Genomic DNA, 13,884 nt, shown 5'->3' on the forward strand with positions numbered 1-13,884 from the left:
ATGTCTAAATAAAAAGTATTCTGACAAGGTAATCAATTTAAAATTAACAAGTCCAAACATAGTAAAACCATGTCCAACTAGATCATACAATTTAATAGTTCATATTCAAGTCAACCACTATTCAATTCTTATAGACTATGTGATTTAAATAACAATTAATATGCTTTCTTTAGGACCTAGTGCCAGGACTCCTCAAATGGTAACAAAAAACACTATCACAGTGAATACGTCTGAGTTTGCATCATCCATCAGCCTAATAAGATAAATTGATTGATTTAGTAGCTAGGGTATTGGACTTAGTATTGAATATATGGGCTTATGTCTATAGGTAGCGATAAATATAAGGTATACCAATTTCAAATCCAAATTTTTAAAAAATTAAATCCTAAATCCAACCCAAAAATCGAACAAATTTGGATTTCGATTTTGATGAAACTTTCCACTTATCAACTCCATAAAAAGGCAAGCAAAAAATTTAGCCACTTCCATAACATTCTGATGTCATTCCCATTTCACAAAGTTTGTCACATAGATTTTAATTAGAAATTCCAGGACATCTTTTTATCTAAATAAAGTATAAAGAAAAGAAATAAAAAATTAAACTCTCTAGTCGTTTTAGGGGCTGAAGCAACTCTTCGGCAGCAAGTTTATCCCGAACCCCATAAGACACAAAACATAGATTTATTGGAGAAAATCTACTATAATTTTCACAAATGTTAAATTGAAATCCAAAATTTTAGAAGTGCAATGAGTTCAATATGAGGAAATGATCTCCTATGCTCTTTGACAATTTAAATATAAAAAAATGACTTATAATATCTCGTGTATTATTTTTTTATAGATCTCATATGTTACTTATTTCTGGTAAAAAAGGTCATAATTAAAACAACATTTATAATGGTCTATAAAACCAAATATGTAGTTTAGTGCTAGAAACTTTAAAGATCTAGCCATCAAAGCTTAAATCCGAATCGCTTTTCTAACTGCGTATTACTTTCGTTGTTTTTCAAATTGTACTCTAAAAATATATTCACACCAAATTTGCTTATAGTACTATTTTTGAAAATTATAGGAAGATATAGTATCTCTTTACTATTGGATTTTTTTCCGGTAATTTACTAACTTCTGACTTTGTTTTGTTGGTACTATAGTGATGGAGGCATTAGCATCAATCCTCAAAGAGAAAGTATGGGATCCATACATGGGACTCGAGGAAAAAACAGAAACCCTTAGTAGTAAGATTAAAGTGTTGATTACTCGTAGTAAGGATGTCATGGCTGAAACAAAAGATGCAGAACTCCATTCAAGTAAGAAACGGAAGACAGAGGTCGACAATTGGCAGAGCAACGTACAAAAACTAGAGGATGAGTTTAAATGCTTTGAGAAAGAAGTAGAACAGAGCTCTAAGTTTTCACGCATAGGGTTGTCAAATCGTGCTGATAAAATTCATAAAGAAGTCGAAGATCTGGTAGACGAAGGTAATTTTTCTGAGGGGATTTTGCTCAATATAAATGAAGAAAAAGTGCAGCCTTTAGTGACAACAAACTTTAAAGGCAAAGCATTTGAGCAGAGTCTAAAGAAGGTGGTAGAGTACTCTTTAAGCGAAGTTTCTAAAATTGGCATTTGGGGGATGGGGGGTGTGGGCAAAACGACCCTTGCCAAGCATATCCATAACTATCTCCTCAAAGAATCAAGATTCTCAGGTCATGTTTATTGGGTCACCGTATCACAAGATTTTAGCATTGCCAAAATGCAAAGAAACATTGCCAAAACATTCGGTATAGAGCTTTCAAGTGAGGATGACGAAGAGAAGATGGCAGCCCAATTGTTCGAGAGATTGAAGAGGATTAGAAGCTTTGTGCTCATATTGGATGATGTATGGACTCATTTTGATGTAATGAAGGTAGGAATTCCCTTGGAGATTGTTGGGGGTAAAATGATCATAACTAGTCGATCAAGTCAGGTGTGTGACAGGATTGGCTGCCAAAAGAAAGTGAAAGTACCAACTCTTTTGATGACTGAATCTTGGGAATTATTTGTGGAAACACTTGGTCACAGTGGAGATCTCCCAATGGAAATAGAAGAAATAGCAAAAAGAATGACAAAGAAATGCGACGGATTGCCACTGGGGTTAATTACTATGGCTGCAAGTATGAGAGGGGTGAATGATGTTTTTGAGTGGAGGGACGCATTTGAAGAATTCACAGAATCTTGTATGCAAATGGAGAGCATGAATAACGAAGTGTTTTCGGTTCTCCGCTTTAGCTATAATCGGTTAAGGGATTCAAGATTACAAAAGTGTTTCCTCTATTGTTGCTTATTCCCTGAAGACTTCAAAATTAAGAGAGATGAATTGATTCGCCTTTTTATTGTTGAAGGATTGCTAGACAAGAGGAACAGTAGGGGAGCAGAATTTGATCAAGGTCATGCAGTATTGAACAAATTGGAAAGGGCGTGCTTATTAGAAAGTTTTTATGAAGGAGAAAGAACATGTGTGAGGATGCATGATTTGGTGAGACAGATGGCACTGCATGTTGCAAGAGATGAATTTAAGTGGATGGTGAAAGCGGGAGCACAATTGCGTGAAATACCAGGGGAGCAAGAATGGTCAGAGGACTTGGACAAGGTTTCTTTGATGGAAAATGATATCAAGGAAATTTCACAGCCCTTATCCAATGTACGTCCTCGGCTTACAACTTTTTCATTGCGAGGAAATCGTAGTTTGAGTCAAGTTGTAGATCCTTTTTTGGTGCAGATGCCTGGTCTACGTGTTCTGGATCTAAGCTACACCGCAATACAACAGCTGCCTAGTTCCGTGACAAATTTAGCAAGTCTCTCTGCATTGCTGCTGCGATGTTGTGAAAAACTTAGATTTCTGCCGCCGTTGGACAAGCTCAAGAACCTCACTGAATTGGACCTTTTTCGTGCAAATATCAAGGAAGTTCCCCAAGGCTTAGCAAGCTTGGTTAATTTAAGACTCCTGGACATGAGACCAAAGGAGAAACCATTTAACGAACCAGCTGTAGATATTTTAGCTAGGCTCTCTAATCTTCAATACCTCTCAATTCCTTTTGCTGTACGAGTAGAAGATTTAAGGGGGATGAGACAATTAGAGGTGTTTGATGGGGTATTTGTTGATGTTGCTAGCTTCAATGGATTTGTCAAACATCGACAGTCTTGCGGGACGCCGAGTTTTTTTGAAATTACCTTAGGACCAGAACAATCTTCCATTTCTAGTTTCAATTCTCTTCGTTATGACAATAAAGTGACTCTAAGGGGCCTAGTTACCACCAGGGACAATGTGATTCTTCTACCACTGGACACTAAGAGGTTAGGAATTGTCCACTGTGATATTCTCACCTTGGGCAATAGCTTGTTAAATGCTATTCCATCTCTGATTCAGTCCAAAGACTTGAGAGAAATTAAAATTGAAAGATGCAAAGGTATAGAGTTCTTAATTAGGTTATCTAATTGTAGCTCAATGGGTGAAAGAATGATGGGAAATCATGAACTGACGTCTACTTGCAGCCCCTTCTCGAGTCTTGAGAGATTGACCTTGGCTTCCTTAGAGGAATTCAGTGGTCTTGTTAAGTTGGAGTTAGGAGAAGCTTTGCCTCCAGTTGGAACCTTTTCCCATCTCTGCAAGCTTTATGTTTGGGAGTGTAATAAAATGAAGAAGCTAATCCCTAGGTGGTTGTTGCAATACCTCATAAATCTGACGGATATATTTGTAGACGGCTGCGAGGAAATGGAAGAGATAATGAGTGAGGATGAAGAAGAACAAGCAAAACAGTTAGCGAGTTCAGCCTCATCGTCGTCTCCTTTTCCTTCAAATGAAAGCAGAAGCATCAAGGATGATGAGGTTGTTCTACCAAAGTTACAAAGTGTACAGTTAAATTGGTTACCAAAACTGAAGAGCATATACAAGGGAAGAATGACTTGTGGTTCTATTCAACGTATAACAGTTTGGAATTGTCAGAAGCTGAAGAGACTTCCATTAACTCTTCCTCTTCTAAACGGGAAGCCATCAGCTCCTCCAGCTCTTCAAGCTATCGAAATGCTTAAAGAAAAATGGGAAGCTTTGGAATGGGACCATCCTCAGTACAAGAATGTCCTCCATCCTTTTTTCAAACCCATATGTTTTCAGAAGCAACTTTAATTTGGGATTCAAAAATTTGTGTGGTATGCACCAAACTAGGAGCTCTCTTGTTTTCTTGCTTTTTCAATTTTACTTGGTTACTGTGTTGATGTCTCAGTTTATCTTTTTTTAACTAGTGTCATTTGGCCCGACTAACGTTAAAAATTATATTTGTAGATTATTATTTTTCTGCTCATATTCGTTTATTTTTGTAACATCAGTTTTACACTTTTTATAGACTTTTAAAATATTAAAAATACAAAAAGGTATCAAAAAGTTAAAGTTAAACATTTTTTTAGTTTATACATTAGACTTTTAAAAATGAAAGCTCTTCTAATCTATTTTACTGAATTTCTTTGAGATTATAGTCTCTGATAATCCAAATGGAACTTTTCATTGTTTTTATGAATGGACCCCATATTGGCTAACTTATTTTTTTGCAAAAGGATATTATAATATTCAACTTGTTGTATGATGACAGATAAATAATTAAAAGCCTTGATATTATAGGATACTTTTGTAAATGTTCTTTCAAATTAAACAACACAAAAAAATATTGAAAGTCAATGAAATTAAAATTTTCCTATTTTAAGCTTTCTTTTTTCCCTCCAAACTATGCACGTTAAGAAATAGCTTTTTTTTTTCCTTTTTCTTAATTTGATGAACATTTTATAAAATCTGCATTATAATAACGTTTTCATGTTGAACTAACTATTTTTTCTAAATTATTAACTATTTTTTCTAAATTATTATTGATTATCCCATATTTTACGAAATATTTTAATAATAAAAAGCGAAAATATACTTTTCGCAATTGTTCAGTGTTATTACTATTTGGAGATCAAGTTATATTTTCTTTAATTTATAAGTTTTTTCAAACATTTTCATAATTATATGAAAATAATATTTTATAGTTTCTCTTTTAATATATAGTCATTGATTAGCCAAATTTTATGTTAAAAGTGTGCACACATAAAATTAGATTAATTAATTATGTACTCCGAAATCGAAATTCATTTTCGATTTAGATGGAAGGACTATAGTTTACATTTTCGATATATTTTAAAAATATTTCACAATGATATAAGTTGTTTTTGCTTGTTTTTTTAAGTCACGGCTTAATCCTACTTTAAGTGAAATCTTTGTCAATTACTTACGTTTGCCAGTATGTACGACACAAAATTATATGAGAAAATTAAAAAACTTTAACGTTTAATCGGACAAACAATAATTTAAAGTAAAAATTGATAAATGGTAAATAACACCAGTAAATAATAAAAAATATTATAAGAAGAATATTTAATTCAATAATTAAGTCTATATTAAAATGTAAACTGAATGACATGATAATTCTTTACGTGTCTATAATAAAATCTTAAGGAAAAAATATAATTTGAAACAAGTTTAATAATTATTCCACATAAAAGAAAGACTCAAATATGTATGAGTATGCTTTGAGGGGTCACTATTATTTTTTTCATGGCATCATCATTTTTAGTGACATGTAAAAGTCTTTAAAATTCTTAAAATTTACCAAAATGTGTGAGGACTTATGAAATCAAAAAAACTTTTATTAGGGACAAAAAAGAAAAGAAAATTCACGTGAGGACCTAAAAAAAATATATGGATATTTGACTAAACATCTACACATCTGAAGCAAGAATGGTTGGAGACTGAAAATACACCTAAGGCAAAAGCGACCTTGAGAGATGAGTTCATGTATAGTAGAATAGAAAATACATCAGCGGCATAAATTTATAATCAATCACCCAAAATGTTTGATGAAGAAAACATGAAAATAACATAAACTACCTTGAAATCATGTTCACAACTAAAAGGTACTGTGAGGTTTGATATTGCGGGAAATCCCAGTACATCAAGTACCATTTGCTGATTTTCTTCTCTTCATATGCAGTTGTGAAAGGAAATGCAAGAAGACAAAAAGAGACTTAGAAAAAGGACTCTTAGCATGAGGTGGCAAATGGGCGGTTTGAGAATTAAAATTGAAGTGGCACAATGTATACATTTGAATAAAAAAATGGGTCAATGCCCATACCCCACGAATGTTGTTTGGGCTAAGAGCATTTAGATCATTGCGAAAATTTAAATAATGAGTTATAACCCAACCCGCCCAACTTTGCTCAACTTTTTTTCTTTTGAAGATATTAATAAACATCCTTGTCAACCTTATTCGTTACTAATCAATAATACAAATTCAATCTTCTCATTTACGATTTTTCAAACTATTTTTTTTAACTAGTTTGTAAATCTAGTATAACTTATTCTCAAAAAATTGTGTCACCAAAACATGAATTGCGATTTTTTCAGGATATTTTCTTTTCATTTTTTTTCCTTTCTAATAAATTAAACCCAGCTGTTCACCATAAGCATATAAATTATCTGATTTTACCAAATTGCAGTGGTACTTACATTGTCACTTCAACTAAGAGAGCATTCAATTTTTTTTATTTTTTTTTAAACTTGGTGTTTTATTACTAACATCTGAATGAAAAAATGTATTGAATAGAATTTTTCTTTTATTTTTTATTTTCTTGCAATTTAATGAATACTCAAGTATTCTTAACCAGAACATTTACTGCCTTTAGAAATACTTGTGTTCTTCACTCTTTTGTGTTGGACATTTTGGCCTTTGATTTCATTTTTAAGGAAAGAAAAATAAGTATATCTAGGTTTTACTTTAAAGTATAGGTTTTACTTTGTTTTATAATTTAAGATAAAAGAATGTAATAGAAGTGTCTTCATAATTGGACAGTTCTTATACAATGATACAAGGTTGATACGTGGACAAACACTACGTTTTTTTTTTTTTACACTTATAAAAGGGCTTCAAATAGAATAAACAATGACGACTTCCTTTTTGCTGGCCTAATTTGCTTACTAATCAATCAGTATTGTTCACAACACAGCAACGGATAAAACTTGTCACGGGTTGTATTTGGGCTACTTCACGGGTTACGTTTGGGCGACTTTATTTCGCGGGTCAAGATGGGCTAAGCCCAAATCAGTCCATCAGAAAATTATGCCCAGCCCAAACTGTGGAATGTTAGGAAGGTTGGGCGGGTCAAATGGGCTTGAGCCATTTTTGCCAGCCCTACGATACCTCTATTAATTTAATTTAATTTAAGGGCAAAAAACATATATGTACATATTTAAGAGGTTATATTTACGGAATACGACGATACTTTTCAGTTTACAAAATATATCAATAGATTTATTACAAAATCTATACAAATCAGGTAAATTAAAAAGAATTAAATAAGGTAAGGAGATTGCTTTCATTATTTTATCCAATTTTGCTTTCATTATTTTATCCAATTTTCTCTCTCCAATCAAAATTAAAATATATTGTTACCTGATTTTCTCTTTGCTCCCTTATTTCATCCACTTTTATCTCCTCATTCAAAATTAAGAGATATTGTTCTCTAAGTTTCTTCAACTTTTATTCAAAAAGTCAATACTAATCGGTAGTTTTTATATACATCAGAAAACATATATGTATAATTTTTATATGCAATATGTATAACTGTATAAATTTATTATAATTTTTGTATATGAAATATGTATTAAAATTATGTGTATTTTGATTATGATAAAGTGCATATAAATTGTATAAAATTTAATCAAAGTATGTATAAATTTTGAGAAAATATGTATAATAAATTTGTAATTGATACAAACCAGATTCCATACAAAGTTCATACACCAGAAAATAAATTTGTGTAAATTTTTGTATGCAATATGTATAAATGTATAAATTCGTTATAATTTTTATGTATGAAGTATGTATAAAAGTTGTATGTATATTTTGATTATGATAAAGTACATATAAATTGTATAAAATCTAATCAAAGTATGTATAGATTATGAGAAAGTATACATGTATATTAAGTTTTTTTATTGATACAAACCACATTCCATACCCGTATAATTTTCAACATTTTTTAGATTAATTTGTATCGAATTTATTCGCATTCCATACACACTATGACACATATATCTATAAAATGATAGTATATAGCGGATTCCATACACATTTCATACATATACTAGTTTTCAACATTTATACAGATTTCAAACACACAATGATCGCACATATCTCAAAACGATACAAATCAATTTTTATATCCAATTAATACACATGTCAGTAATAAAAAAATATTTTGTAATATTGGTTTGAAAATTTATATTATGATAGAAGATGAATTTTAGGTCTAGAAATGGTGTCTGTCATTGAGGGAGAGAGAGAGAAGAATCTTTTAAAAAGGAGAAGAAGTTGATTGATAATTATCCTATAATTAAGTCCACATTTAAAATCAGATTCCTTTTCTTAAAAAAAATGCCCAAAATCGTGGGTATCATTAAGTCCAAATCTGGTATTCTATTTGGTAAACTTTGTAATTTTGTTGGTATGTTTTGTAAATAAGAAAAAGTATCTTTATGTTTTGTAATAGTCTTAAGTAATATTATTAAGTCATTTTCCCTTAATTTAATGGTAGTTATTGTATTAAATGTCTTAAATAAGAGAAGAGGAAAAGACACATAAATAGATATTATGATATCCAATAAAGAAACAATTATGGGGCGAAGGGTAAAGTTCACTATTATGATGTTTAATAAAGAAACAATAACGGGGGGAAGGGTAAAGTTCAACTAATTTAATTTAGAGACTTTAATTTTGTAGGTATTTATTATTTATTGGAAGATAAATTTAATTTTTTTGTACAAAATTATTATAGGAGTTATATTAAAGTGAAGGGTAAAATGTGTTGACACCCAATTTTGTCCCTCCTTTATTCCAATTTATTTCCTTGGGCTTTTAAATTAATTAAATCTAAATATTTTATCTTCGCTACTATTTCTACTATTATTGATATCGTTACTTTCATCTTCACTATTCTACTATCAACATTCTTTGTTATTACTTTATCACAATTTTAAATGGTTCGTCATCGTTTCATTTTCGGATTTTGTACTCGTTAAATTAATTATACTTTATTAAATTTTTACTTTCCACATACTAATTATTAATTGTCTTCATTGTACTAGTCGTTAAATTAGAGACCCAAAAGGAATTAAGTTGAAGGAGAAAATACCACAAAAGCCCAACTCTCATCCAGCCCATGTCTAATTCGGATTAGCCCATACCCACTCCTTACCCGACCCGACCCGATTTTTGAAACAAGATGAAACATTAGGTTTCATCATTTTTTCTCCTCAGCCGCACAAGTCTCTCTCTCTCCTCTCCTGTCGTCTTCTTCATCTCCTTTCCCCATTTCCTTTTTACGAAACTTGACAAAACCCTGATCCGAAATGGAGCCTCTGTTTTCCCATTTGTGAACAACCCTCCAGACGCACCACTTGTCTTCTTCTTCCTCCTCAGCATTTCTAGCAAAAAAAAAAAAAAAATAGAATCCCTTTAGCTGTTAAACAGCTTTGCCCATAGCATTTCCACGCAAAATTTGTCCCATATCTGCTCTACCTGCGTCTGTCCTGTCGTTGAAATGGCAGAGATTCCCTTCCCATTTTTGGTTTCAAGACGCATGCAATCCTCAAAGAACAGAGAAAAATCGGTCCGTTTTGGGTACGAATTTGCAGCAAATCATGTGAAGATCTGATTGGATCTCAACGGATCCTATTCTTTGACTGGTTTTTGAAAACCTAGACTACAAAGTCCCGCCCAAAACATGGTAAAAACCCTAGCGAGCATGTTAGGTCAGTCTCTCTGTTTGTTTTGAGTTCAAATGACGGTCAAAATGTTATCGTCAGTTTTCTGACGTCATTTTTCTTAATCTGTTTTGTGCCTTAGACACTGTTTTAATTAACTCTTGGTTAACAAAAGCTCAACATGATTTAGTATATTCGTTTGCCCTTTGTAGTCGATTATCGTCAATGGTAGGTCGATATAGTACATGTATTCATTGGTCGTTTGAACCTTGTACCGGTGATAATCTAGTTAGTATGACTAGTATTTCATTTTACCGATTGAATCATGTGGTTAATAGTGTTTCGGATGGTTCGGTTTATGTCTTGTTTCGTTGTATTATTCGGTCATGTGCTTTTTGGTTTAGTTTGCTAAGTCTACTGACGATGGCCCTTGAGAATGTCAAAATAAGATTTAGTTTAGTCTGCTGACTTTTGACTTAATATATCTTTGTCTATTTAAGTGCATCGAACTTGCCTTGTATGCCTGTTTTGGTACCGTTTATATGTGGTCTTCGAGTGTTAATTCCTTCTTAGCATGATTCATCTTGTTGTTTCGCCTTCTTGTTTGAGTTCCTCTAAAACTGTCCATGAGTCTTACAAGTGTTCTGTTTGAGTAGGTCATATCATTTGTAGTGAAATCAAGTATGGTTGTCTATTTGGCTTAAGAAAGTTTAAACTCCTTTGGAAGTGGCATGTTTGACCACGTTTTTCTGCTCCATGAGACTCGTTTGTATGTTAGATCTAAGTGGTCCATTTATATGCTAATATTCACCCTCCCGCATGGTCCATGTCTCTGTTTTCGCTTAATGCAAACTTTGCCTTAGATATTTCATTTAACTTTGCTAGGAGTATTGCTTTGAATTTGTTGAAAGTGACCCTTAGTTTAATACTCGTGACCTATGGTGGCTGATGTACTAAATGGTTTGTCCGTGACAAGAACAACATGTTAGATTTGGATTAAATGATTGAAGGTAAGCATGCCGGCATGATAAGGTCTAAAGCAAGATTAATGAAATTAAGTGATTTAACGCTCGGATAGAAGAAATAGCTCCTTTAGGATCTATTCGCAAAGTGATTGGAAGCATATACGTAAGTGAAATTAAGACTAAGTGCTCGAGCATTTAATGAAATATCCTAAGGATTTAGTTGTGCTAGTTAAAACCTTGCGGAAAACGGTCTAATCTAAATTGCTAGACTCTGATGAAGATATTGTTTAAATGCCACCGTATGACTTGAATCCCTGTGTTGAAACTGTTTTCTTCAAAACTGTTTCCTCATGAAAACGGTCGCTGCCTGCGTAAAAAATTCAATATTATTTCCTTACTGGTACATTGTGTTCTTGTGTGTGTGGGATTCGCATATTGAGACTACTTATTAATCATATTAATATTAATGAGTCTCTAATCTTTTTTTTTTCTCTATTTTTTCTTTTGCATGAACACCCGAGCTGCAATGGGGGTCTCGAGCGAGACTCGAGATTGTTGCCGTAATAGGAAACTCGCATCCTCTCTTCAGTCATTTCGCTCTTTCTCAAAACATAGCCTCGAAATGAGACTCGGCACTATTACTATACCTGGGCATGGAGTCAACGCATTCCACATTTCTTGAACCATATCGGACAAGAGAAACTTACTTGGGCGATCTTTCTTTTATTTTGGCATTCATTCTGCTTGGCTCCTTTTGATTTTTTTCGTGCTTTATGTGATTTGTGTTAGGACCCATGTTTGACGTAGAATCTGATGAAGTTCTTTGTTGGTTTCAAGATTCTTATTCTAGGCTAATAATTTAACCCTCTGTTTGCCACGAAAGGATATAGTTTAGTTGAGCTAGAAATCTTTTAAAATTGTTTTCCTACATCGCCATTATCCATATAACGTAATGATATCTAAAATTCAAATTTGCTAAACCTCTTCTTAAAAGGTATTATTTATATTTTTTTACAAGTCCTATTTTAAATAGCATTCTTATATATTTACCTATAACTTTAGTAATACTTACAAATTATTTCTTAAATGCTATAAAATGATACATTTCCACTTAGCCTAATTAAATTTGAGTCCGGTCGGATTAACCATTATTAATGGAACTTAGAGGATGCCTAATACCTTCCCTCTAGGTTAGTTGAACCCGTACCTAGAATCATTTGGTTTCGTAGACTTTAAAAACAAATCAACTTTAGATAATTACTTTAATTAACTTTAGGTGTCCTAATTCACCATAAATAATTAGGTGGCGACTCTTAACTTTAAATAACCCCGGAATTACCGGGATGTTGGAAACTATTTTGACTCCGGTTGAAATAGGGTATGACAAAATGATCGTTCAATTTTTATGGGCATTTTCATAATTCAACTCTGAACTTAGAGGCTCCCACTTTTTAGTACTCCTCCGTTCACTTTTACTTGTCCACTATTTCAAAAATAGATTTTTACTTTTACTTGTCACTTTTAGCATATCAAGACGAGACAATTTCTTTTTTCCTGTTTTACCCATAGTATTAAATACTCACTTCAAATCATTTTTCAAATCCAATAAAAATATGCACCAATTAATATGGGTACATTGGTAAATTACACTTCATTTATTATTTTCTTAAACAGCATGAAAAGTCCAAAGTGAACAAGTAAAAGTGAACGGTGGGAGTACAATATGATATGATATTTGAAGTTGATATATTGTGCTTAATTTTTTAAAGTACTTGACTATTAGAAATGTAATTAATGTTTCCTCAAAAGTGTTATATTTCTTCATCAGAAAATGTCGTTCTTGAACCTAGTTGTGCTAGTTTCTGAAAATAATCCACAGTAATCATAATTTGACCTTCCACTTTTGTCAAGAGGCTATATCATGGGCCTCACAGCATGCAAGGACAATAACAACCACTAAACTATAAACTTACGCAGTTACACTGTATCTCACAACGTTTGTTGAAATTCTTTTGCTAATTTTCCTGGAAGAGAAGATGATTGAAGCAATGCAAGTAAAATAAAAATAAAAGTGCATCCTCGTTGAGACACACCATATGCAAAAATTCAGATCATAAAGGGACTGAAAAATTAGCAAGAAGTCTCAGCACATTGGAAAAAGTCTGACTGAGCAGAGTACCATTCATTGCAAGTTGCCGTTCAATGTACACATTTTGATTCAATTGTGAACCCTACCTTTGCAGTGTTACAAACGGAATCAGCAGCATTCTGCACCATGAAGTTCACAAAAATTTCAAGTTAAAATGCATTTGTATTTACAAGTCTTGTCACTTACTTATCTTTCAGCGGTTTTCTCCAATCACGATTTTTGATTTCTAATTCTTCTTTTCCTTTAAGATTTTTGTTGCTTAACTCAACCTTAGCCCTTCAATAAACTTCATCAACCTCAATTGGAAACACGTATAGACTTTTTCAAAATTTGAGTCTAGAGTATGTAACAGTAATGTGGCCAAGTAATATGGGACGGAGGGAATATATAATTTGGTGTAGTTGAAGTAATGTGGCCAAGTAATATGGGACGGAGAGAGTATATAATTTGGTGTAGTTGAAATTATACATTTATATTTAAAGTTTTTTTTATTATTATTATCAAAGGGAAATATGGTGAATTAATTTTGTTGATGAGCATTTTCGTAATTCAACTTTAGGCTTAGAGTCTTCGCACTTTTAGTATAATTAGTCTCTATTGATGTGCCGTGAAATTACGGCGCATTTGATGCCAACTGCTTAGTCTTTTGTGAATCCTCAAGTACTTTTGATGTCGTTTCTCGTGTTTTTGTGTTGATTTGTAGAATAACAAGTGTTGGAAGCAACTTTAGGCAAAATGAAGCAAAAACCAGCTAAAATGAACCAAAACATCACCTGCGAGTCGCATGTATTGCATGCGAGTCGTAGGTGCTGCAGCATCTGATGACAGAGATGGCTAAAACTGAAGATAGTGGTGCAGCACATGTGAGCACTGTTATACCCCATTTTAACCAGGTCAAAGCGGAGTATAACATATTAGTGATTTCTAATTATTTAACTTAAGGAGTC

The 13,884-nt window shown here is 32.7% G+C and overlaps 1 protein-coding gene across 1 annotated transcript; it reads left to right on the plus strand.

Annotated features, from left to right (window-relative positions):
- Positions 1-1,151: 1,151 nt before the first annotated feature.
- On the plus strand, positions 1,152-4,159 carry LOC132041755 (probable disease resistance protein At4g27220; the record flags this gene model as incomplete). The annotated part of the gene is made up of 1 exon (XM_059432448.1): positions 1,152-4,159. A coding segment is annotated over one exon (3,008 nt), but the record flags the coding sequence as incomplete, so codon positions are not given.
- Between the last annotated feature and the right edge of the window lie 9,725 nt (positions 4,160-13,884).

The sequence above is a fragment of the Lycium ferocissimum genome, unplaced genomic scaffold, assembly GCF_029784015.1.
Source record: "Lycium ferocissimum isolate CSIRO_LF1 unplaced genomic scaffold, AGI_CSIRO_Lferr_CH_V1 ctg11579, whole genome shotgun sequence".
NCBI classification, from domain to species: domain Eukaryota; kingdom Viridiplantae; phylum Streptophyta; class Magnoliopsida; order Solanales; family Solanaceae; genus Lycium; species Lycium ferocissimum.